The sequence below is a fragment of the Gambusia affinis genome, linkage group LG24 (genome assembly GCF_019740435.1).
Source record: "Gambusia affinis linkage group LG24, SWU_Gaff_1.0, whole genome shotgun sequence".
Taxonomy (NCBI): domain Eukaryota; kingdom Metazoa; phylum Chordata; class Actinopteri; order Cyprinodontiformes; family Poeciliidae; genus Gambusia; species Gambusia affinis.
This window is the reverse complement of record NC_057891.1, coordinates 4,493,006-4,514,957: the sequence shown is the minus strand read 5'-3', so window position 1 is coordinate 4,514,957 and position 21,952 is coordinate 4,493,006. Positions and strand designations below refer to the sequence as shown.

The following is a 21,952-nucleotide window of genomic DNA, read 5'->3' as shown; positions in this document are numbered from 1 at the left end:
ACACCCACATTTAATCATTTGTGAATCATTCACAAAAATTTGGTCTGAAATCACAATTAATAATACAAAATAATATTTTGCACACAACAAATTACAGATTTACTATAAATAATACTTCTTTCTGAAGAAATAACATGTCTACAAGAATATAATTTATTTCAGAGACCTTGCCACTCACAATATGGCGGACCTAAGAAACCGAAACTTTTCAATGTCTGTTAAAAGCCGACTAAAAACTTTAACAATTAATTTGGCGGCCTTAGTCTATTTGCTGTTATAATTGTATGCTTTCCAAATGAAGTAAAATAGCAAACACATACAAACAAACTAGTTTGGATTTTATTAAAAATGTCCTTTTATTTCACTTTAATTTTGAAAGCAAGATCGGGCTGCTTCCTGCTGATGTTTGATAACTTTATCCTTCCAACAGATAACCATCAACGCCTCATTACTAGTATGCACACGTTTTGCAATCCGGGGTTTAGATCATATTTACTAATGTCACCAACTAACGTGCCAACTGGGACTGACATTATTCATCAGTGCAAGCATGTTGCCAGGTTTTCAAGTATTTAAACAGCTGGGAAGCATCTTTGGGAACAGCCAAACCAGAAAGTTAAAGTCGAACCAAACATCCTATTTAAGGGCCCCTCCCTTTCGTCTGCCAGCCAATAGGAATTGGTTATGGGGCGCAAACACAGACGTCACATCTTATAGGTAACCTTGAACTTTTGAAATGAGGACATAACTTGTTATTGGCATCTGCCCCGACCAGGAGTGAGTTAAATGTCAGGGAATTTCTGAATGGCTACGACGTAATTGATTAACATAATTCATTATATTATTTGTAATTTAACTTAATGTAAATACAGCAAACCGAGCAAAAGCATCATAAGGATAAGGATGCAAAAATGTTCATACCCTTTATATTTTTTGTCATATTACAACTCCAGACTTTTGAAGCTGCAGTCTGTAACATTTACTGTCAGACTCATTTTCATTTTGGGTCATGTCCAAAATTTGGGTGCTCTTAAAGTGCCGGTTGTGCCAGAATATATTGATTAAATTGCTAAAATATAATTAAACAGCCGTTTCTCCAAGATTTTGTGATTGTTTTAGTGATTTTCACTATCAAAATAACAGATTTTCTGGTGCCGATTTATAAATGTCTGTAAAGAAATTTTAGGATGTTTTTTATTGCTTGCCGCATCGATTACAGACTATGACTAATCAAGTAAGGCTGAGACCAATTTTGTGAAAATTTGCATTAAAATAGGAGACAAATTTGGAGGTTTGTTGATTTTGTGTGAATTTTGTAGATTTGTGAAAAACTGGAAGGACTTATTGTCGAGACGACCACATAAAAAGCTCTGATGGGCCAGATTTGGCCCCTCGAGTTTCAACTAATATGTAAAAAAAGAGACATTTTTTTAAAAGTTACACACTGCAGATTGTAATGTATGTTGCTGGTATTTTATAATAAATCAAAACCAAACTACACAATTATGAACTCAGTTGTATTTTTGAGGTTTTATTACTGAATGACCTTGAATCATTTGCTCTCAGTTCAATCCATAGAAAACATTAAATCTGACACCTTTGACCCCTCATTCCTACAGCATGATGCTACAATGAACACATTTCACTTTGTTCAGCACCATGTTTACCCCTAAACATTACGTTTTGCAGCAACGTATTGTTTCTTTCAGGTCATAGAGACCTACCAGCTGTCCAGGTAATTGATTCTCACACCTGAGCTCTGGAATTCTGCAGCTCCTCCAGAGTTACCACATGCATCTTGCTGAATAATACTGATTTTGTATAGCTTGCCTTGACAGCCTGATCCTGCTCTGAACCTCATCTTATCTCTGATTTGTTTATAACCTTTATCAATAATGTTTGTTCTCGAACAAACGTCAGAAGAGCAGGATTTATACTGACACTAAACCACACTCTATTACCAATTATCAACTTTTTTACTAAGTTGTTATTAAAAATCCATGAATTGGTTAATTGGGATTATATTTAAATGATAAATCTAAATAATCTTTAGTGTTCTCTGCTGCTGTTTTCTGTAATTTCATGCTGCGACCCAGTTTGCAAATATTGATTGAGCTTACATGAACCGGTGTGCCATTCAACTTTCCCATCTTTCAAAGACAAAAAAAAATATGTTTCCAGCATGACCGCCTGCTGTAAGGGGAAAACTTGACTTTAATACCATTTAACTCACGGATCAGGAACTGAGGGCGTTTATCTTGGCTCCGTTTACTGTTCAATCACCTTTATCAGGTTATGAGGCTGAAAGCAAAGTCCAACAAATATCAGTAAGCTTCAATCACACCGGTATTAATCAGTAATCCTATGTACTGTAATAATAGAGGAATTTATGACAATGCCTAGGACATTATAAAAGCCAACCTTTTCTTTCGCTGGGTGCTCACAGTTCATCACTGCAGCCTCAGGTAAGCGCAGAATCTTTAAAGAGAGCAAACAGTGATCAATAAGCTGATTAATGGTGATAAAATGTGTTTGTCAGGCACACAAAGAACCTTAAAAGTTACTGTTTCTGTTACAGGATGTTAAAGTTTGTGCTGCTGTTCCTGACCCTGTCAGGTAAGAGCTTCATTTCTCACTGTGGCCATTTTTAGCTTTTTAGTTACTGTACATTTATTCAATATAGTGGGTCAAATTGGTAATTTTTTAAATAATACAAGATATTTTTGCTTTCTATTAATTTATCTCAATATTGTGATTTATTGCCATACCAACATGACTGTGGCAAAGCAATGGCTGAACTTTGACCATTATTGATTTATTATAGATTACATAAATGACGCATTCATATCAGGAAGGTACAGTTGCAGGTTACTGATGTAACAGCTGGAAAAAGTCTTAATTTAATGTCAAATTAAGAGTTTTGTTAAAATAATCAGGCATTCATCCAAATGTTTCCTTCTATAACCCACTAAAGGTCTCCAAGCTCGTCCAATCGCAGCTCCAGGACAGCGAATGTCTTCGTCTGACCGTCACCCAGTTGGCTTTAAACGGAGCGTTGAACACGCCGGGTTCCCTGAACGTGTTCCTGATGGATTCAGACAAGGAACGGAGCCGACCAGGAAGTTCCTTGTTGACCTGAAAACTGGGCTTGTTAAGGAACACATCAGTGAGATGGAAAGGAGAGTTGGTGGGTACAGATACAACATCAAGCCCTACCAAAAATATATATTTGTGATGGACCAGCCTATTATAAATGCAGCTATAACAGATACCTCTAAGTCTCGTAAAACAATACTAGTCTTCAATGTTTTCAGCATTGCTTAAATCAGCAATGCCTTCTTTTCTCAGTCCCTGTCGATGTTCCAGCCCAGAGAAGAGCAGGAGGCTGGGTTCGAGTGGAGAAACCCTCAACTGTTGATGTTCCTGAAACTCAGTCCAGAATGTCCATCCCAGCTGGTTTCAGACAGGGAACCGAACCAAAGATGTCCATCCCAGTTGGTTTCAGACAGGGAACCGAACCAAAGATGTCCATCCCAGTTGGTTTTAGACAGGGAACCCAGCCAAAGATGTCCATCCCAGTTGGTTTTAGACAGGGAACCCAGCCAAAGATGTCCATCCCAGTTGGCTTTAGACAGGGAACTGAACCAGAAATGTCCAACCTAATTGAGGAACCTCAGCAAAATATCCAGCTTCCAGTTGCTTTCAGACTACAAACTGAACCAAAGTGGTCAATGCCAGTTGGTTTCAGACAGGGAACTGAACCAAAGATGTCCATCCCAGTTGGCTTTAGACAGGGAACCGAGCCAAAGATGTCCATCCCAGTTGGCTTTAGACAGGGAACCCAGCCAAAGATGTCCATCCCAGTTGGCTTTAGACAGGGAACCGAACCAGAAATGTCCAACCTAATTGAGGAACCTCAGCAAAATATCCAGCTTCCAGTTGCTTTCAGACTAGAAACTGAACCAAAGTTGTCCATGCCAGTTGGTTTCAGACAGGGAACCGAACCAAAGATGTCCATCCCAGTTGGTTTCAGACAGGGAACCGAACCAAAGATGTCCATCCCAGTTGGTTTCAGACAGGGAACCGAACCAAAGATGTCCATCCCAGTTGGCTTTAGACAGGGAACCGAACCAGAAATGTCCAACCTAATTGAGGAACCTCAGCAAAATATCCAGCTTCCAGTTGCTTTCAGACTAGAAACTGAACCAAAGATGTCCATCCCAGTTGGTTTCAGACAGGGAACCGAACCAAAGATGTCCATCCCAGTTGGTTTCAGACAGGGAACCGAACCAAAGATGTCCATCCCAGTTGGCTTTAGACAGGGAACCGAGCCAAAGATGTCCATCCCAGTTGGTTTCAGACAGGGAACTGAACCAGAAATGTCCAACCTAATTGAAGAACCTCAGCAAAATATGCAGCTTCCAGTTGCTTTCAGGCAGGCAACTAGAGTCCAGACCCACAAAATGGCCTGTAACGGGGAGATGATCAGTGGAAAGTGCTACGAGTTCAACCCCAATATGTTGTCCTACAAAGATGCCCAGGTAAGTCTGCTTACAGCACTGTGGAACAGTATTTGCTACCTTACAGATTTTTTCTGTCTCTGTTGATTTGTTTAATGACACTTAAATGTTTCAGATCAAACAAATTTTAAAATCAAAGAAAGATAACCTGAAAGTAGAATCAAATGACTATTTAATTTATTAAGGTTAAAAAAAACATCCAAACCAAGGTGGTAAAATTTGAGAAATTAATTACATCTTAAACCTAAACGATGACATCCATAATTAGCAATTAGTGTCTTACATCATTCACTCCCCCCCCTGGAAGAGTTGTCAATGCACTCTTGGGAATAATTTTGCTGCTAAAATCACCGTTCCAATTGTTTCCCCATCTTTGGATAATGGCTCTGTGGTTCCAGCCTTTGAATTGGCTTTATAACCCTTTTCAGACATCTCCGTTTCTCATTTGTTCTTCAGTTTCTTTAGCTCAAGACACAGTTTCAAATAATTTAGCTACTTCATGTTGTGAGCCAGGCCCTGTATAAGAGATTTATTGACTTTACTAGTTTGGCAGTAATCAGAACTTTATAATTAAGTTCTGCATAACTCCTCACTGGAATCATAAAACCCCAGTTGTTAAATGTTGCTTGAAACGATATTTCCTTTCAAATCTGAAACATTTCCATTCTCTCCTCTCCACAGGCCTTTTGCAGAAATCTGGCCCCCGATGCCGACCTCGCCTCTATAACAAACAGAGACCTCCATTCCCGTCTGGTTTCCCTGGTGACCAAAGGAGGCGGGAATAACCCTGTGTTGACCTGGTTGGGAGGCATAGTCAAGGCAAGTTATTTTCACAAACTGGAAGATGAGTCAGAAATCTCCCTCTCTATTGAAGGAATCTATCTACAAAACCTTTTTATTCAAGGACTGATGACGTAAGCTGAGTGTGGCAGCAAAAGGAGGCCAAGGAGAATGTCATCAGATATCTTATCAACAGAATATATCGTGTTATTCTTACCTTGGTGAAACATTGACCCTTGGACCTTTATTTGGAAGAGTTGCACACTTTCCTGTTGCTGGGAAATGTCAAAATGTAAAAGCATTAGTGGATGATTGGAGCTCCAAACTTAAGCTTTTTACATTTATGCATCAGCAGGCAACAATCGTAATCTGGGGACGATAATCGAAAACACAGAGAATGTTTGGTGAATGTTGTCTGCAAACATCGTAGACAACATTCACCAAAATGACTTATTACTGATATCAAAGATATCAATTCACATATATCTAAGAAAATGTTCAAACTTTTGACTTCTAACGTTAATGAGGCTGTAAAATGTTTGCTTGGCGCCTCAGAACCAGCAGGCCTCGTGGGTCGACGGGTCAAAATGGAGCTACAGCGACTGGATGCCGGGACACCCCAACATTCACGCCGACAAACCCGCCTGTGTTGAGATGTTCAAGATCGGTACGAAACACACAACAGAACAGAACTTCACCAGGAAAAAAACTGAATGAATCTTAAATAGAATAAAAATCTGATTCATATTTGATCACTTTCTGTTTTGTGTCCTTACTCGTGTTTTCAGATGAGAGCTGGTGGAGCGTGGCGGATTGTGAACTGAAGAGGGCGTCTCTCTGCTCGTACCCAGTCACTGCGTAAAAATCAAACAGGAAGTGATGTCAGATGTCTCTCCTACAGCGAAAGTTTCTCCAAATCTGCTGCACTCCTCAGATCGAGCTACTTACCGCATCATGATTGAATCTCTTTAAATAAAACCAAGCATGACACAAATAAATGTTTGTTTCATTTTATTTTTCAGCTTTATTGTTTAATGTAGCAAAAAAAAAAAAAAAATTCCATAAAATGAAAACAAAACTTCTTAATTTAGACAAGACTTTAATGATCATTTCCCACATGTGTATACAAAGCAGTTTGTACAGATTAGGGAGCCAAGGTAAAACAATTTTTAGTACCGAGAAAGTGCAAAAAGGACATTTAAAAGACGCTGAAATAAAAATCATGCTGTACATTATATATATTTATATATATACTGTATTCATAAATAATCACAGATATACACACATCCATTTAGGTGACACTCACAGAGGATGCAGCTAAGACACAAAATAGTATTTCTGATTATTATTTAAGTCCAATATCATTGCTTCCCGTTGAGACTGCTGAGGTTGGACACGTGGAATGCTGCGTAAAGTCGAAAAGTTTCAGGGATAAAATGGCTTCATGGCGGATCTAGCTCTATTGTTGACACGACTGGCTTGAAGGCACTCCGTTTGTTGCAGTCGTGGAGCAGCTCAAACAGTGGCGAGAATGATAAAAATAATAGTAAAAAAAAAAAAAAGCATTCAGAAAACAATTTAAGCACCTTTCACAGAAATCTCAAGGAGGACGCAGCTTGGTGTCTGCACTCCCCCGAACTGTGACGTTTAAATAAAGTAGTAAATACAAATTACAGGGAAAGAAAACAAAAATACGGTGCAAAAATAGCAATGTCATCCGTAGCTGCTTCATTCTGCAGAGTAAATAACTCACTCATACTTTAACAAGGCATGCAAACCACACTTGATACCCTGCAAAAAGAAAACTTCACCAATTATCAGTCATGATGAGAAACAGATATGAAAATATCAGAGGACGCTCTGTAGCAGATTAGTGAGACGCCGTCCCGGTTAGAGCAGAAGGAAGACTGGAATCAGAGACAGGAAGAAGAAGATATCGACAGGCACGCAACGAAGGAGCCGTATTGCTGCTAACACTGACATCTCATAAAGCCCTTTCTTCTCTTTCTTCTGCAGCAAGTTAGAGGAATTAAAAAGAAATATGCCAGGAGAATAAATCAGACATAAACAAATGCTACTCATAAATAAACGCAAATTCAAGTAACTCGAAAACATTCGGCCGGTTTTTTTCCTCTTAAATCGTCAGAAGAATAATGTAGTGTTTAGTGACAAAACGAAACCTCAACGCTGATTCATCTCAGTGTTAATTAAAGTATGCCTCGACAGAATTGTATGTTTTTACAGTGCTGACCATTTTTACTGGCATCCCTGGTTAAGATGTGCAGAAAAACTTACATCTTTTATTGCTGCAGCAAATTTTCAGAGCAAAACCCAACATTAAATTTGATTATTTTTTAATTTGGTGCTGATCTGGTGACATATTCATCCTTATTTTGACAAAATCTTCAGGAAGAAAAATTGTCAGTCTAGCAGAAAAATCTTTAGTTTCACTCAAATTTGCCCACATCTTCCCCAAAAGTAACAACTGGAAATGCAGGAAGGTAAAAGAGGTAAAAAAAAAAAATGCTATAAACGTGGATTTTGATCAACTTTACAGGGACTTTGGCTGGATGAGCATAACTTCAATCTTTTCTGCAACAGCTTTTGGCTGTGAAACAAAGAATAAATATGAGAAAAAGAACAGGAAGTACAATTCAGGACAAAAAAAAAACATTTTAAATTTAATGGCTTCACGGATTCTTAATTTTATTTGATGGATTTTTGAAATACCAGAAAATGTTGAACATCTGGTCAAATCAGCTGGGTGTGAATTTGCTACTGCAATAAATGATCATTTTTTCCCCCATACAACTTTCCAGATGTGCCAACAAATGCTTCTGTATACAAAAGCACAGAAGAAGGCATAGAGTTTAGCCTTACTGCATAAGGCTGCGTGGCGGCAAATCTCAGCCGACAAACCGACTCACATGTCAGACTCAAAAAATAAAGGTCACTTGAAACTAGATTTTAAAACAATGCTTCTCATGCACACACACACACAGACACACAGACTAGTTTGATTGTTTAAAATAATGAGGAATGAAGAGGGAATAAGTAGTGTACCACAGCGCCCGCGCCTTGATGGTTCAAAGCAGGAAAACAAACAAAAAAAATATAAAAATAAAGATGGAGATGCAAGTTTTTATGAATCAAGCACCTGTTTAAACTTGGGGAGAGTAATGGAGGAACTTAAGGGGATTTATAAAAATGAATAAGAACCGGGTGTGAAGGGGAGGCGGGAGTGTGTGGTTGGTCTGGGATCAGTTGCTCTCCTGCTGCGGGTTGTACTCCGTCTCCGTCGAGATCTGAGTCAGCCTCTTGCTGGAGCCCCACAGCTTTCGTGTGATCTGGTTCGATCGCATCTGGGAAGAGTGGAGGAAGGAGGAAGGAGGAAGGAGGGAGTAAAGAGGAGGCAGGGGAGAAAGGTGTGAAGTCAAAAGAAATAAAAGAAGGAGGGAAAGGGAAAAAAGGAGGGATGTGATTCATGATAGGAGCTTGATTGACTTGTGAGGTAATTAAAAAAAACAATCAAGGCTTGATTCACTTCAGTGAGTCAATCTGGTCAAACAAAAATGAGGGAAAGTGAGAAGGTGCAATGATTGACATTTATGCAATTTTGGCACAAGATTATCCTTATTAGTTTTCTTTGTCTTATGGCTTTAGTTTGCAGGAGTTTCACAGCATATCTGTTAATGTCCAACTGGAGTCAACCACTAGAAAAACTGAATGAGATAAGAACAAAAAAAGTTGTTTTGATTTGATCCGTGTGGCTCAGACGTCAGTGAGTGCAGTGATTTCGCAACAGCGGGTGACAACCGTCCCTGAGGAGGAGAGGCGAGTGTGTGGAGGCGTGAGCGGGTGTGTGTGTTTTATCTATAGTAATAACATGGGGGGTGGTGGGAAATAAAATTAGAAAAGAGCTGCAACATGCTAGGGTCTCTGCAGGCTGGAGGTGGGGCTGAACACCAGCTGGTCCCGCTGGTGGAGCAGCCGCGTTGGCGAGCGAGCTCGGAGTGGCGCCAGCAGCGGCGAGGCCATGAGCGGCGAGCCCTCCAGGCTCTGAGCGATGTAGTTCCTCAGAGAGTTCTTTACCTCCGCCGGCTTGCCCACGCCTACGATGATCAGCTTGCCGTCATCCAGGCCCACCAGGACGTGGCTCTGCTCCTTGGTGACGGAGACGCTGCGGACGGGAAGCCGCATGGCCATGGGCTCCGAGCAGAGAGACAGGCTGCGCAGCAGAAACGGTCGAGGTTAGCACAGTTAGCTAAAAACAACCAAATAACTGAAACCGAGAAAATATTTTCATTAATTTATGTAAATAAAAATGTTAATTAATGGGGAAAACTATAACTAACCAGAACAATATTGTACACTTATAAAACTAATTAAAACATGTTGAAATTAGAGATTTAATCTGCTCCTAAAAATTTACTGAAGTATGAAAGAACTAAAACTACTACTATATACACACAATACAAGCATTTCATATCAGTCAATATCAAGAATTATTGATTAGGTTTCTGCTTTAAATATCTAAAATACATTATTGACTCCTTGCTGCTGTTTCTTTATTTTTAAGCAGTTTTGAGGAGAAACCTTAAACTGCTGCTGTGCCACTTCCTCAACAGGCTGTTGCTAGGTAACCACAGAGTGAGTGAGTTGCTAAGTAACCAAAGAGCCACCAACCTTGAGCAGCTAAAGCTTTTCCTGTGCCTACATTTCCCAGAATGCTTTGAGGCTCAGTTAATAATCTATATATTGAATATTCTATTAGCTGCATATCTATTGATACTGATTATGTATTTATGGCAATAAATAGTTATTAATTTATTGTCCAGTCTTTAGTACAACTAATAAAACTAAACTGAAACTAAAGCATATTTAATTAATACTAATAAAAACTAATTAAATTAGACAAATAGTCACAACAAAATAAAACTTTAACCACAATGAAAAACCCAGAACTATTACAAACCAGGAAATGCCACAATAAACCATTTGCATTTATGACCTAATTTGCCACTTAAATCCAAACAAAATAAAGTTTGCGGTTGTAACATGGAGGAGTTTTAATACTTGAAATAGTTGTCAGAGACAGAGGTCTTACCAGAATCCAGCAGCTGTGTAGCTTACCTGTAGAGATCCCGGATGGACAGGTATCCCTGCTCACTGCCGATGATCACATACTCCCCTGAAACACACATATCCGTCACCTGCTCCTTCAGCCGCTCGCTGCAGAGGTGCTTCCCGTTCACGGAGTAAAGATGAAGCGTGTTTTTATCCTGAGAAAAAGCAGCAAACACACATGATAGCTCAGATTCATGCAGCTCTAAAGCTCTGCTTTATATGTGTATAAGCATGGATTTACTTTGAGTGTGGCTTTGCCCTCCAGGCAGGTGTGGACCAGCAGGTGACCCTCCCAGGACACGGCCAGGTGGAGGATGGATAGCGGCAGGGAGCTGTCGCACGGCGGCCGCAGGCAGCGCATGTACTGACCTCGACGCACGGTGTGGATGATCACCGTACCGTCCTGCAGGAAGAGGAACTGAGGTAACCTGAGGTAAGGTGGAAGTATCATGCTTCTACAGATATATAGCACATGTCTGTAGAAGCTGGGAACCCCAAATAATTCAGTTTCTTTAAAGAGGTGTGAGCAAAACATGACAAGAGACATGACAATACTGTCTTAGGGGATCAAATCCTTATTTATTTCTAATAATGACTCAGAAATACCAGCAATTTAAACTGAAGAAGTTCAAGATTTTCCCCAGAAAACTTGCTAAGCCCGTTGTTGGGCACTAGGGCAGTCCTTCATCCCGTCGTGTTTTTGAGTTAAAAAATGTTTGAAGTTGGCAGGAATATAATTTGATGATTATGTGTTATTGAAAGAGTGGAAGATTAACACCTGAATACAAACTATAAAGTCTTAAAAACACAAACATTTTAAAAAGATTTAAATAAATATCAATGCCTAACTTTACTTTACTTGTGGGGGCACAAATAAAGTAAAATACACTGAGGGAAACCCTGAAGTTTAGCTCATATTCTACTGAAAAACTGAATATTGTTAAAAATGTGGACTTTTTCCAGACTGCCAATTATTGTACTTCTTAATCTGAGATTTAAACTTTTAGCCTTAAAATAATTAAACCTAGCTTACTCATGCTGGAGTTGGTTAGATATTAAACTAGGATCTGTTCACACCACTAGAGGGCGACATCAGAAAACTTACTCTGGATCCAGAAACGGCCATATCCAGCTCAGTGCTGATGGCCACGCTCACCACCTCGTCCGTGTGTCCGTACAGAACCTGGATGGGTTTGGACGACAGACCCACAGGAGCTCCACCCTTTGACAAACACAACACACACTTTATCACATGAAACACATGCTGTTGCTTTTTATTTTTGCCTCGTTGAAGACCCAACCTGCTGCAGAACCTGCCACACCATGCAGGTTGTGTCTCTGGAGCCAGAGATCAGGTGGATCCCACAGTGGTCTGTTGATAAGCAGGTCACAGCATCTGAAAGGTAAACACAACAAAACCAAACATTAAAGTAGAAACTCAAGGAAAACAAACAAATGCTGATCATTTTAGGGATTTGTTACCCATGTGTCGGATGTGCTGTCCCACTGTCTTGCCCTTGACCAGTGATGTGACCCTAATGCTGTTGTCCCAGTGTCCGCCACTGAACAGCAGCTTCCCGTCGTGGGAGACGACAAACAGACCTGCTGCGAGGTCAACGCCGGGGGCGAACGGTCCGGACAGGAAGCGCTGGGTTCTACAATAAAACATTTTTTTTAAAACTTTGCATGATTTCTATTTGAATTTTCATAGGAAACGTTCATTATGTTCTTAACAGTTCTTATATAATCCAAGTTTACTTGGATCCCAATTACACTTACATATTCACATATGAGTAAACAGATGATCCAAACGTTTAGGTCAGAAACAAATAATCAAACAGTTAAAGCAACACAAGACAAAAAGAAAGGAAGGAAGGTGTAAAAATTACACCTTCCTTCCTTTCTCCTTCATTCATTTTGTTTTAGGGTAAGTAGTAGCAGTTACAATCCAAAACAGCTCTATGTGTAATCGGTGCTTCATTCTCACTTGGTGTTGGACACTGTGGGGTCCTTAATGAAGGTGAAATAGTTGGAGATGTTCTTATTGTAAGGCAGCCACCCATGGGTCCCCAGCAGGCAGTTCTGACTCACCGTCACCTGAAGGCACCAGAAAGAAAACAAAATATTTATACCTCTAATTTTTCCACATCCACTGTACTTTATGAGACTTTTTGAAGTATCTGGGCTCACCATCGTGTCAGGGCTTCCCTGGGTGATGAACGAATGGGACTGATTCTTTGGCACGACGGCTTTAACCAGCGGCACGTTGTCGCTGATGCCCTGTGTAAGCAGGACGTTCACGCATAAGAACACGATGGAAGCATTTTGATTTAGTGAAGGGATTGGAAATACCTCCACAAAGAAGGACTTGAGGTCGCTGAGGTGTTCGAACATGTTGAGAGGACTCGAGTCCTGCTGAGCCTTCCTCTTCTCCACTTCCTCCTGAGAAAGGCGAACCGGATGGGGCTCCTGCAGCCAAAGCATTGTGTCAAGGTCCCTTTATTTTAAATATTTTGGAGATATAATACGTCCGACAGGGATCGGCACCTTCAGTAACTGGCAGGGGGTCTGACCAAAGTTGCTGATCATGCCTTCAACAGCTTTTCGCTCCTTTTCATCTGTGATTGCGTCCAAGTCCACAGCTCCTGCAAACACAGCAGGCTTAAAATAAATACAGCTGATGACAAATGGATGGATGGATTGGGAAACACCTAAATAAAATGCCAGATTTCCATAGAAAGTAGGAATCTTGGATTTGATACTGGATCCGCCACCATGAGGAAGTAGAGCAGACGTCTGATAAACAGTGTGAAACTCAATGCGTTACCCGAGACATTTTCTGAGTTATTTCTGCCTCACTAGTGAACACTGTGGCAAAGAAATTTCTGCAAGGAGTCCTACATCAGATCTGAAAGGCTATTTGTGGGAAACAACTGAGAAATCAACATTAAAGACATTCTTCCTTTCGCTGTCAGAGGAAGAATGATGAAGGTGAAAAAGTCTCATTGGACCGGCTTGCTTTCCTGCCTTCAGGAAAAGGCTTAAAAATAAACATTATCATAAAAAGGTGCTTAAATGCAAATACTGCAGTTATTGCAGCACATTTCCATGCTGCCATAGAGCTAACATTTGAATTTCCAAACATAAAACCAAGCATAACTACCTCCACTTATGGATCTTTGATGTGATTATCGATAAGTGTCATTATGACAAATAATGGGATGTTCACTATCACTTAGCTTCATGCAGACCAACATGTGGTAGTTCAACTGGACATGAGGTTGGCTATAGGCCATTATTCATTTCTGGCATTATTCCAGACTCCGTTTGGTTTTGTTAATGTAATAAATTGTATTCCGCTCTCTAAATGCTCTGTTCCTCACTGATAGTGTTGGACCATGATTTCCTATTATTTTCCCCAAAATCTCTCGTTAGCAATGACAAACCCGGCAATGTTGTCGAGCGCCGTGTGCTTCAGAACAAATAGTGACTGCTGATTGGTCAGTTGCTGACAAACCCCCAGGAATGATTGACAGGTGACGTTTTGTCAGTTACTAGAGCTGCAGTGCTTTACCTTCGTAAGTGCAGTAGTAAAAGACGTTTAGTGCCTCCACAGCTGCTGGGCCCCTCTGTTTGTAACCGAAGATCAGATCGATCCACTCGTGGAGGTGGGCTGAGACGTACTCTGACTCCTGATAATGTAAACACACATGAGCTGCTGTTTGCAGTTACACCACACCAGCAGGAGCCCAACCGGGCCTCACCAGAGCTTTGCGGTGCTTGTTGATGAAGTCCTCAGGGGATTTGGCCCATTTAGGGAGAACAACGTTGTGTACCCTCTCCTTAGAGATCTGCAGGCGGCCTAGATCGAAATCTGATCAGATAAAAATATGGAGGGTTAATAAGGAACATAAAGGGGAGGTGTTAAAAAAAAAAAACTTACCAACTCACCATTTTGGTTCTCCAGAAATTCAGGGAAGTAGAAGAACTCTGGGATGAGCTCCTTGACATCGTTGGGGTTGTCCATGAGGGTTTGCCACGTCGCTGGGATGGAGTGGAACTGGCGGTCGGCGCAGTCAAACCTGAGACGAGTCAACATGTGTGAGCTAAACCGCTAGCAAGAAAGAAGAAGAGAGAGAAAGAGGATGACGGAGAACTCAACCATCCTCACCGTCCACTCTGCAGCTGGATGTGCAGCGAGGTGAAGGGCTCCACTCGGATCATGTAGTGCATCACTCCAGCAGCGTTAGAGTAGTGGGTACCATAATGGAAACGGTCTATGGTGCCTGTTGGGTCCTCAAAACTTTCATACCTAAAGGTACACAATGAGAGGTTGACCCTCATGGAGCTGTGCTCAAAGGTTTTAAGGAAGGTACCTCAACAGGAAAATGATGAGTACTTTTCTCTGACTGCTTTAGCATTGCGTTCGTTCTGCACCGCCACCGGCTTCGACAGATCCCTGAACACCCGCGGGTCAGAGAGGTCCAGCTCCTCTGAGCTGTAGTCGGCTAGAATCCAGGGAAACTGGACAAACACACAACATCCCTTCAGATACTCGCACAGCAACGATTTCACCGTGAGAAACCGAGTTCTGAACGCACCACTGGGTACTGCGAGAGGTCGTTATACGTTCTGCCTGCAATAGTGTTGAGCTGCATTAAGTAGTCGAAGTTGGAAATCTCTCGGTTCACCCATTTCTGAAACAAGATGAAAAATGTACACTTAGAAACAGAAAATTAATCATGTTTTATGTGGTTCTAAGTGAATTAGACCTTATTGGTAAAGGTGCACAAATATATGGTAAACAGATTTTTTTAAATTGAACCTATAAACTTTAGGTGTTAATATGATATCTAGTTTCTTCAGGCATTTTTTAACCAAATGATGAGAGAGTTTTGCATGTTTCATCAACTCAAATTTAAGGCTTTTTCAGACCCTTTTGTATTACATTTAAGACCTGTTTCATGACAGAAATGTACAAACTTTGTCCAACCAACTGTCAAATAAAAGCTAGCTAGATAGCAGGTTGTGGTAGCATTAGCTGAACAAAATGAAAATGTCTTAGTGTGACTCAAACTTTTGCCTAACAGTAAACTCCCAGTAACAGTAAATAGTAAATACATAAAATATACAAGATTTGATTTGTCAAGATAAAATTTAATACCTGTGTTCAACATATTAAACTTACTTTAAGACATTTTAAGGCTTTTTAAGGATCCACAGACAACCTGACGGTATCATCAAGTTATTTTGCAGCGCGACACTGAATTTGAATGCATGTAATTTGATCTGATCCTATAATATATGTTTATATTGCAGCATTTAAGTGAAATCAGCCGTTTTTCCACCTGTGTGAGTCCAGAGGCCTTCAGGAGCTCCTGAGGTGATCGGGTCCCATAAAGGCTGAGCGACCGCAGCAGCAGCATGCGGCTGTACACTTTGTTCCTCACCTGTAATAAAAACCCCCCAAAACATTTAACAACTTCAATTATTTTTCTAGTTTAAAAAGATAAAGAATGACGTATACACTGCTAGTAAATTGTATCACCTCTTTTTTAAAGTTCAGGAAATAATTGGTTTGGTCAATGAGGAAGATTTCAAGAGCTGAGCGACGCAGGTTGTATCGTCGGAGGTGGACCTCCCGGATCTGTGATAGCGGCCATTTAAAGTCGTGGCCCACTCCTTTAAAGAAACAGACGATTAAACCAAGACGTTAACTCAGGTTTTCCACAGGTTAAGTCTTCTCCTCACCCTCCTCCTTCTCCTGGCTGCTGTCATAGAAGTAGATGTGCTGAGTGGTGAGCTCAAGGCGGCCTGGGACGACGTCCACCACCGTCACCAGCTCACAGTCCTCCCACAACACCATTTTCTCCTTCTGACCCACCTCCTCTGCTTCGGCCCTGCAGGATACAGCAGAACAATACAGACACATCAACACTGTATCTCAATTTCTTTTATTCATAAAGGTGTTTGGTTATTTATCTGACTGGTTGCTAGTGGCAGCAGGGTCGTCTTCCGGCAGATCCAAGATGTCGTCCTCCAAGTCGCTGACTTTAACTTGCTTCACAGCTTCTAGCAGCAGACACTCTGGATTCACACGCTGCTGATGGACGCCTGAGCGGATCGGAGAGAGAAGACGGGATGAACTCTGACTGGACTGACTCAGGCGACGTCACAATAACGAGGAAACGCTCGTCTTACCCAGGTTGTCTCTCAGAGCGCTGGCCTCTTGGTGAGGGTCAAAGTTGTAATTGCGAACCAGCTTCAGCCTCATTCTGGAGAAGTTCTCAGCACTGGACACTCTCCAGTGCGTCTCGTCTTGTAGTCTATTGGAAACGGTTCAGAAATGAGGAATCGCTAGAAGCTTCATAATTGCAGAATCGCAACAATTTGTGGATTTAGAAAAGCTTCTCCAGATTCCAGACATGTCTGCAGTTCATTCAAGCATCAGACTTTCAGCTTTTAGATTTTTAGAACATGGAATGAGGAAAAGTGCAGAGAAGCGTAGTGTACCTGTCAGCCCATGGACCCCGTTCACACGCCAAACCCCGCCGCGCTGCTTTCCACTGCCTGAGGGTGGCGTTGTTTTGGCTGTGTTGCTGCTTCAGCATGTTGTTGTAACGCAGGTTTTCTTGCCGGCTGCGGCGCGAGAACGGCTCCACAAATTGTTCCTAGCGGCAGGAAACACATCGGTGAGTTTCTTGTTTTGTTTTCATCGTGTCGTCAGAACGGTCGGCTCACCTGGAAGCGGATCTTGCTCTCTCCTCTTTCTCTTTCCCTCTTGTGCAAGCTGACCATGAAGGCCTCATAGCACTCCTTCCAGTACAGAGCCATGGTCTCATGACCCTGACTGAACATCTCGATTTCATACTGCTTCATGTACGGAATGATCTGCAGTCGGCAAAAACAAGAGATCGTGTTTATTTTTGCATCACGAATCCTGAGAAATAAATTCCTTAGGAGCAGAGATTCTGAGTTTCGTACGTATTTGTCGAGGTAGACGCGCCACTCAGGCGAGTTGCAGTACAGCTTGAAGTCCTCAAAGAAAGACGGGCTGCCGTTGGTGTCAGGCAGCTGAGGCAGGTGCAGCTCCATGTAGAGGAGGCGGTGGACTTTGGAGAGCAGCGTCCGCAGAACCGGAACCAGGAAGGAGTAGGTCTCCTCGGTTTGCTCCTGGACGGTTCGCCGCAGGATTCCCTCCAGCTTCCCCAGCAGGTAGCAGGCCTCGTCCTGACTTGACACTTCTTTAGTTTGCAGGATGCCGTTCAGTTTGGCTGAGGCCAACGCACACACCTGAGAAAGATTTGGGTCATTATTTATTTTATTTAATTCATAGAAAATTTTAAAATCAACATGACACACTTTGACATAAGCAAACGATTTGAAGACATTTTATTTGAAAGGGTGACCTGACATTATTGCAGTGCATTTTTCTGTAAATAATGACACTTTTAAAGTGGAGTTACATTAAAAGTTGAATTACTCACTTCCTGACAAAAGTTACAAACATTTATGAAGACTCCATTTCAGTACTATAAAGTGTTTCTGTTTTGTATTTTCTACCTCTTCTCTCTACCATTCATAGCAACATTGGATTTAAGTTTCTAAATATGAAGAAAAATTCACCTCTGTGTCTTCCTGAGCCATGAAGCCCAGTAGGAGTCTCAGTCCAACTTGGGAAAGCTGGAACCACTGGGTTCCAGCAGAGTACCACACCATGAGGCAGTCCATTAGCGTCACAGCTTCTTCTAGCACCTTATCGGTCCACAGCGCCGGGTTGACCAAGCCCTCCGCCTGGAGGAAGTCCTGCATGATGTGAAGCAGCCGAACGGCGTTCTCAGTGTGCTGTGGTAGCGAAGCAGCCGAGGCTTCCCGGTTATCAGTCACCGCCCACTCCAACATGCGCTCCAAGAGACTAGAAAACAGTGAAGCAACAATTAATGAGCTTATCCTTCAAAAAATATTGGATATGATTCCCTGGACCGGGCGCTGACCTGAGCTTGATCTGGTCGACAGGAAGCAGCAGCTCGTTGGCAGTCCCCAGTTTGGTGAGAGCTGAGAACACCTGACCCCGTTCCAGCCACGCCGAGTCATCAGAGCCCTCGACTCCTCGCCACATCACGCACAGGATGATCTCCAGCAGCATGCTGCAGAGCTCCTCCTCCGCCCTCTACAGGGCAACAAGAGATGCAGGTTTTCTACTGACTTCTGGTGAAATCCCCAAAGGGCGCAGTGAAAGTAAACAGTGGTTCCCTGAGGAAGCAGTGACCTTTAATTGACTGTGATGGAAGCTGGACATGAAAATGTCCAGTATTAGCTAAAACGCTTCCTGAGGAAGCAGTGACCTTTAATTGACTGTGATGGAAGCTGGACATGAAAATATCCAGTATTAGCTAAAACGCTATGGTTAGCTAAAGTGATGACAGTAGCATGTGAGCTATCTCTAGCATGTTGACTAACTCTATGATTTAGTATGATAAGTTTAGCATTCTTATACAAATGAGCTAAAATGTTAGCATGAAGGCTATTGCTAGCATGCCAATGAACTGCTTTGTTTCTTTTTCTGTGGTCGGCCTAGTTAAAGTATATTTAACTCTGGGCCAAAATGTGTTTCTATTAAAAGTTAGAGGTGATATTCCCCAATGAACCTCCAGTTGTAACTGCAACAAAATAAAGTTTCATACGTATTAAAGAGGAATTAGCACACCAAATCTAAAATTATTACAAAAACTAATGTGTGTTGGTTTATCACATAAAATCCCAACAAACCACAACAAATGTTTTGGCTATTATGTGACAAAAAGTGAAAAATTGGTGTGAATACTTCTTGTAAGACAGTGTAACGTTTAAGCAATCCTGGAATACTGACTGACCACAAGATTAACTTGGATGAGAATCATTTCAAAGATCAAAACAGAATTAAAAATGACCTGGAATCGGTTTTTAAAAGTCAAAAAATGAATCTGTCTGATCTCACCTCAACGTTGTTGAAGGATTCCCCCAGTGAGATATTGTCACTAAAGAGGAATCCGTCTTCAGTAAAGGAAGATGTTGGCTCTTTATCCCCAGAGCTCCCAGGGAGAGGTTTTGCCGTTTCCAGGGGCGACGGCGTACTGGGCATGCTCCCCGGCGTTTGGTTGCCGCTCTCTGCACCTTCAAAGGCCTGGAGGTACGACAGATCCAACGTCAAGCCCCCCGATTTACCCAGCACCCACGACTTGATCGGCAGCTGCGGCTCGGTGGAGGCGGAGGAAGACGGCGTGTCGAGCAGCGAGATGACGTCTCCATTGTCCAGGCTGTCCAAGGAGCGGGCGTCTCCCACGCTGAGTCGGTCGTCCTCCAGGCGGTCCAGGCGGCTGCTGCTGCCCGTCCGCGGCCTCTTTTCCAGCGGCAGCTCCAAGCGGTTATTGCTGCTGCCGCCGTTACGGTTTAAGTCGAAACTGCAGGTGCTGGCTGTATCGGAGCTGCGCAGGGTGAGGGACCCCTCGCCTCGCAAGTACAGGCGCATGAGCGTGTCCTGCCAACATTGCTGCTTGGAGATCTGATGGGCGGCGTCCTGTTGGGACTGAAGCAGCTGGTACACCTGCAGACAGGCAGTGAGGGCTTAAACTTTAAGAGTAACCTCTCTTAAAGGAGGGGCAGTATTATGTATTTTCCAGCCACATAGCGCCATTTTAAAGCACAATGAAATAACTATGTCACCTTTACTTGTTACAAATCAATAAATCAAGAGTGTTTGTGCAGCAACAAGGCAGTTCAAAGAGCTTTAGATCATAAAAACACAAAAATCAAAAACTGAAACGTAAGTCAGTCACATTTCCTAGTGCTATCAACACACATCAAAATGTTGCTCAATATTTCATTTATTATGATCCAAAAGGTCCACAGAGGTGTTTTGCACAGCTGAATGGTTGCCATAGAGATTAAAGAATTTCTCAAACATGCATAAAATAATTAAGGCAACATTTCACGAATGTTCTTGTTGAGAAAATAAAATTATAACATGATATAAATCTAAAAAATCTGATCTTACATAGTACTGCCTCTTTAACTATTTAAAGCGGTGCATATGCATCACAATGTCATCAACAAACTGAGTTAGCTGCATTTCTTACCCTCTTGCAGACAATCAGGCGCACGCCTGGCCCGGCCCGGTGTGTGAGCTGCACCAGAGCCATCAGGTCCTTGTAGTTCACAACTTGATCTGCAGAGTTCAACATTTGGGTTTAGTTAATTTGAATAAACACGTTAATTGACCATCTTCAGATAAACCCAAGTAAAAGTGGACACTGACCGGTATGGAGGATCTGGTTGAGGAGGCAGCGGATCAGGGTGGGAGTGATGTGAAGCTCAGAGAAAACGAGCGACAGCCCCGTGTAGCCGGCCTCCCTCAGGCGCAGCCGCTGCTTGTTCCTCTCATAAACCCGGTCGCAGCGCAGCATCCGCTCAAACAGCTGCGCAGACGACACAACAAACTCATAGCGTCTCTTAAAAGTAGCTCCCTCCTTCCAGGGTGGAGTCTGCTCACCTTGAAGACGAGCTCCCTCAGTCGGTCTGAGTGCTTGTTGTTGAGCAGAAGCGTGTAGCAGGAATCTGCTGCTGCCGGCTCGAAGAGGAGCAGGAATAGCTGGTCTTTGGCCGGGCTGCTCTGCAGGAGGCTGAGCAGCATCTCCAGAAGGCTGCACAGCTGCAAACAACACACGTTGGTTTTTTTTTTTAACCTACTGATTAATATTTTTTGAAGGACAATTTTGTTTACAGAGATGTTATAAGGGTAGGAGGGGGTAGGAGTTTATAAGTTCTCACTTCTTCCTACCCTATTTTGAGCATGATATGTTAACTGAAACTAAAAATCTGTATTTTCTCTTTTTTCTTATGCACTTCTTGTTACTGTGCACTATTTTATTTTTATATTTGTATCATGTTCGAATAAATTTCATTTCCTTTCATTTCATTTCATTTCCTTTCATTTCATTTCATTTCATTTCATAATCCATTTTATTTATGGTTTTTAGTTGTTTTGGATGTTTCAAATTACAAATTCTTGGGTTATTTATTGTTTAGAAAGTTTATTGGTCTTTGAGAGAATAAACTTGAATTATTATTATTCCATTATAAATTCACCTGGTCTTCATCTCCAATGGCAGCAATGTATCCCAGAATGCTGTGCATCTCTTCCTGCGACATCCCCTTGCTGATGTAATACTTGACGAGGCCACAGAGAGACGCTCTGATGGTCCGAACGTCATCGTCGCTCAGGTCGTTTTCCTTGTTGGCGTTCTTCCTGAAGCGTGGAGCAGATGATAATCAGCTTTTCCAGACTGAAACAGAAACATCTAAACTTCTGCAACGTACCCGTAATACAGCCGCATGGTGTCCAGCAGAAACTGGACTCCATATTTCTTCCTGAACTGCTTCCTGTCGTCCTTGATGACGGTGGACATGTACTGGATGTGACCTTGGGGAAAACAGGGAAAAGTTCAATCGGGAACACGCCTCCCTCGTCCCGAAGCAGGTAAACCATC

General features: G+C 42.0%; 2 protein-coding genes and 1 long non-coding RNA gene across 7 annotated transcripts in view; 1 reads left to right on the top strand and 2 right to left on the bottom strand.

Moving 5' to 3' along the window:
- Nucleotides 1-2,084: 2,084 nt before the first annotated feature.
- On the bottom strand, nt 2,085-6,165 carry LOC122827277. The gene is made up of 5 exons (XR_006370012.1): nt 6,077-6,165; nt 5,518-5,575; nt 2,970-3,147; nt 2,422-2,478; nt 2,085-2,301 (listed from the first exon to the last, which is right to left on the bottom strand). It is a non-coding gene; the product is annotated as an uncharacterized LOC122827277 (long non-coding RNA).
- Nucleotides 2,362-6,298, top strand: LOC122827275. Of its 4 annotated transcripts, none has more exons than XM_044110043.1 (8): nt 2,362-2,465; nt 2,579-2,616; nt 2,975-3,187; nt 3,349-3,456; nt 3,499-4,541; nt 5,202-5,339; nt 5,856-5,967; nt 6,089-6,298. In XM_044110043.1, the coding sequence occupies exons 2-8, from the start codon at nt 2,580-2,582 to the stop codon at nt 6,160-6,162; spliced, it is 1,725 nt and encodes a 574-aa protein (XP_043965978.1). In that variant the 5' UTR covers nt 2,362-2,465; nt 2,579; the 3' UTR covers nt 6,163-6,298. The 4 variants fall into 4 exon arrangements, with proteins under 4 accessions (XP_043965978.1, XP_043965977.1, XP_043965979.1 ...); XM_044110042.1 differs by having other exon boundaries at nt 3,349-3,582; nt 3,625-4,541; XM_044110044.1 differs by having other exon boundaries at nt 3,349-4,121; nt 4,239-4,541.
- An 11-nt stretch (nt 6,299-6,309) lies between these two features.
- The window catches only part of nbeal1 (neurobeachin-like 1), a 36,781-nt gene continuing 21,138 nt past the window's right edge, over nt 6,310-21,952 (bottom strand). For both annotated transcript variants that reach the window (XM_044110039.1, XM_044110040.1), the window contains 33 exons: nt 21,783-21,885; nt 21,552-21,711; nt 20,956-21,114; nt 20,722-20,881; nt 20,543-20,631; nt 19,405-20,010; nt 18,422-18,597; nt 18,054-18,342; nt 17,412-17,720; nt 17,169-17,318; nt 16,941-17,098; nt 16,629-16,753; nt 16,415-16,541; nt 16,179-16,327; nt 15,976-16,109; nt 15,776-15,877; nt 15,029-15,124; nt 14,827-14,951; nt 14,599-14,739; nt 14,379-14,509; nt 14,192-14,301; nt 14,002-14,119; nt 12,975-13,072; nt 12,780-12,896; nt 12,618-12,707; nt 12,415-12,524; nt 11,910-12,082; nt 11,729-11,823; nt 11,533-11,649; nt 10,669-10,830; nt 10,434-10,582; nt 9,393-9,528; nt 6,310-8,662 (listed from right to left, as the gene is read on the bottom strand). In XM_044110039.1, coding sequence (XP_043965974.1) covers nt 8,561-8,662; nt 9,393-9,528; nt 10,434-10,582; nt 10,669-10,830; nt 11,533-11,649; nt 11,729-11,823; nt 11,910-12,082; nt 12,415-12,524; nt 12,618-12,707; nt 12,780-12,896; nt 12,975-13,072; nt 14,002-14,119; nt 14,192-14,301; nt 14,379-14,509; nt 14,599-14,739; nt 14,827-14,951; nt 15,029-15,124; nt 15,776-15,877; nt 15,976-16,109; nt 16,179-16,327; nt 16,415-16,541; nt 16,629-16,753; nt 16,941-17,098; nt 17,169-17,318; nt 17,412-17,720; nt 18,054-18,342; nt 18,422-18,597; nt 19,405-20,010; nt 20,543-20,631; nt 20,722-20,881; nt 20,956-21,114; nt 21,552-21,711; nt 21,783-21,885 — 5,066 coding nt within the window. In that variant the 3' untranslated portion in view covers nt 6,310-8,560. The remainder of the gene's footprint in view (nt 8,663-9,392; nt 9,529-10,433; nt 10,583-10,668; nt 10,831-11,532; nt 11,650-11,728; nt 11,824-11,909; nt 12,083-12,414; nt 12,525-12,617; nt 12,708-12,779; nt 12,897-12,974; nt 13,073-14,001; nt 14,120-14,191; nt 14,302-14,378; nt 14,510-14,598; nt 14,740-14,826; nt 14,952-15,028; nt 15,125-15,775; nt 15,878-15,975; nt 16,110-16,178; nt 16,328-16,414; nt 16,542-16,628; nt 16,754-16,940; nt 17,099-17,168; nt 17,319-17,411; nt 17,721-18,053; nt 18,343-18,421; nt 18,598-19,404; nt 20,011-20,542; nt 20,632-20,721; nt 20,882-20,955; nt 21,115-21,551; nt 21,712-21,782; nt 21,886-21,952) is intronic.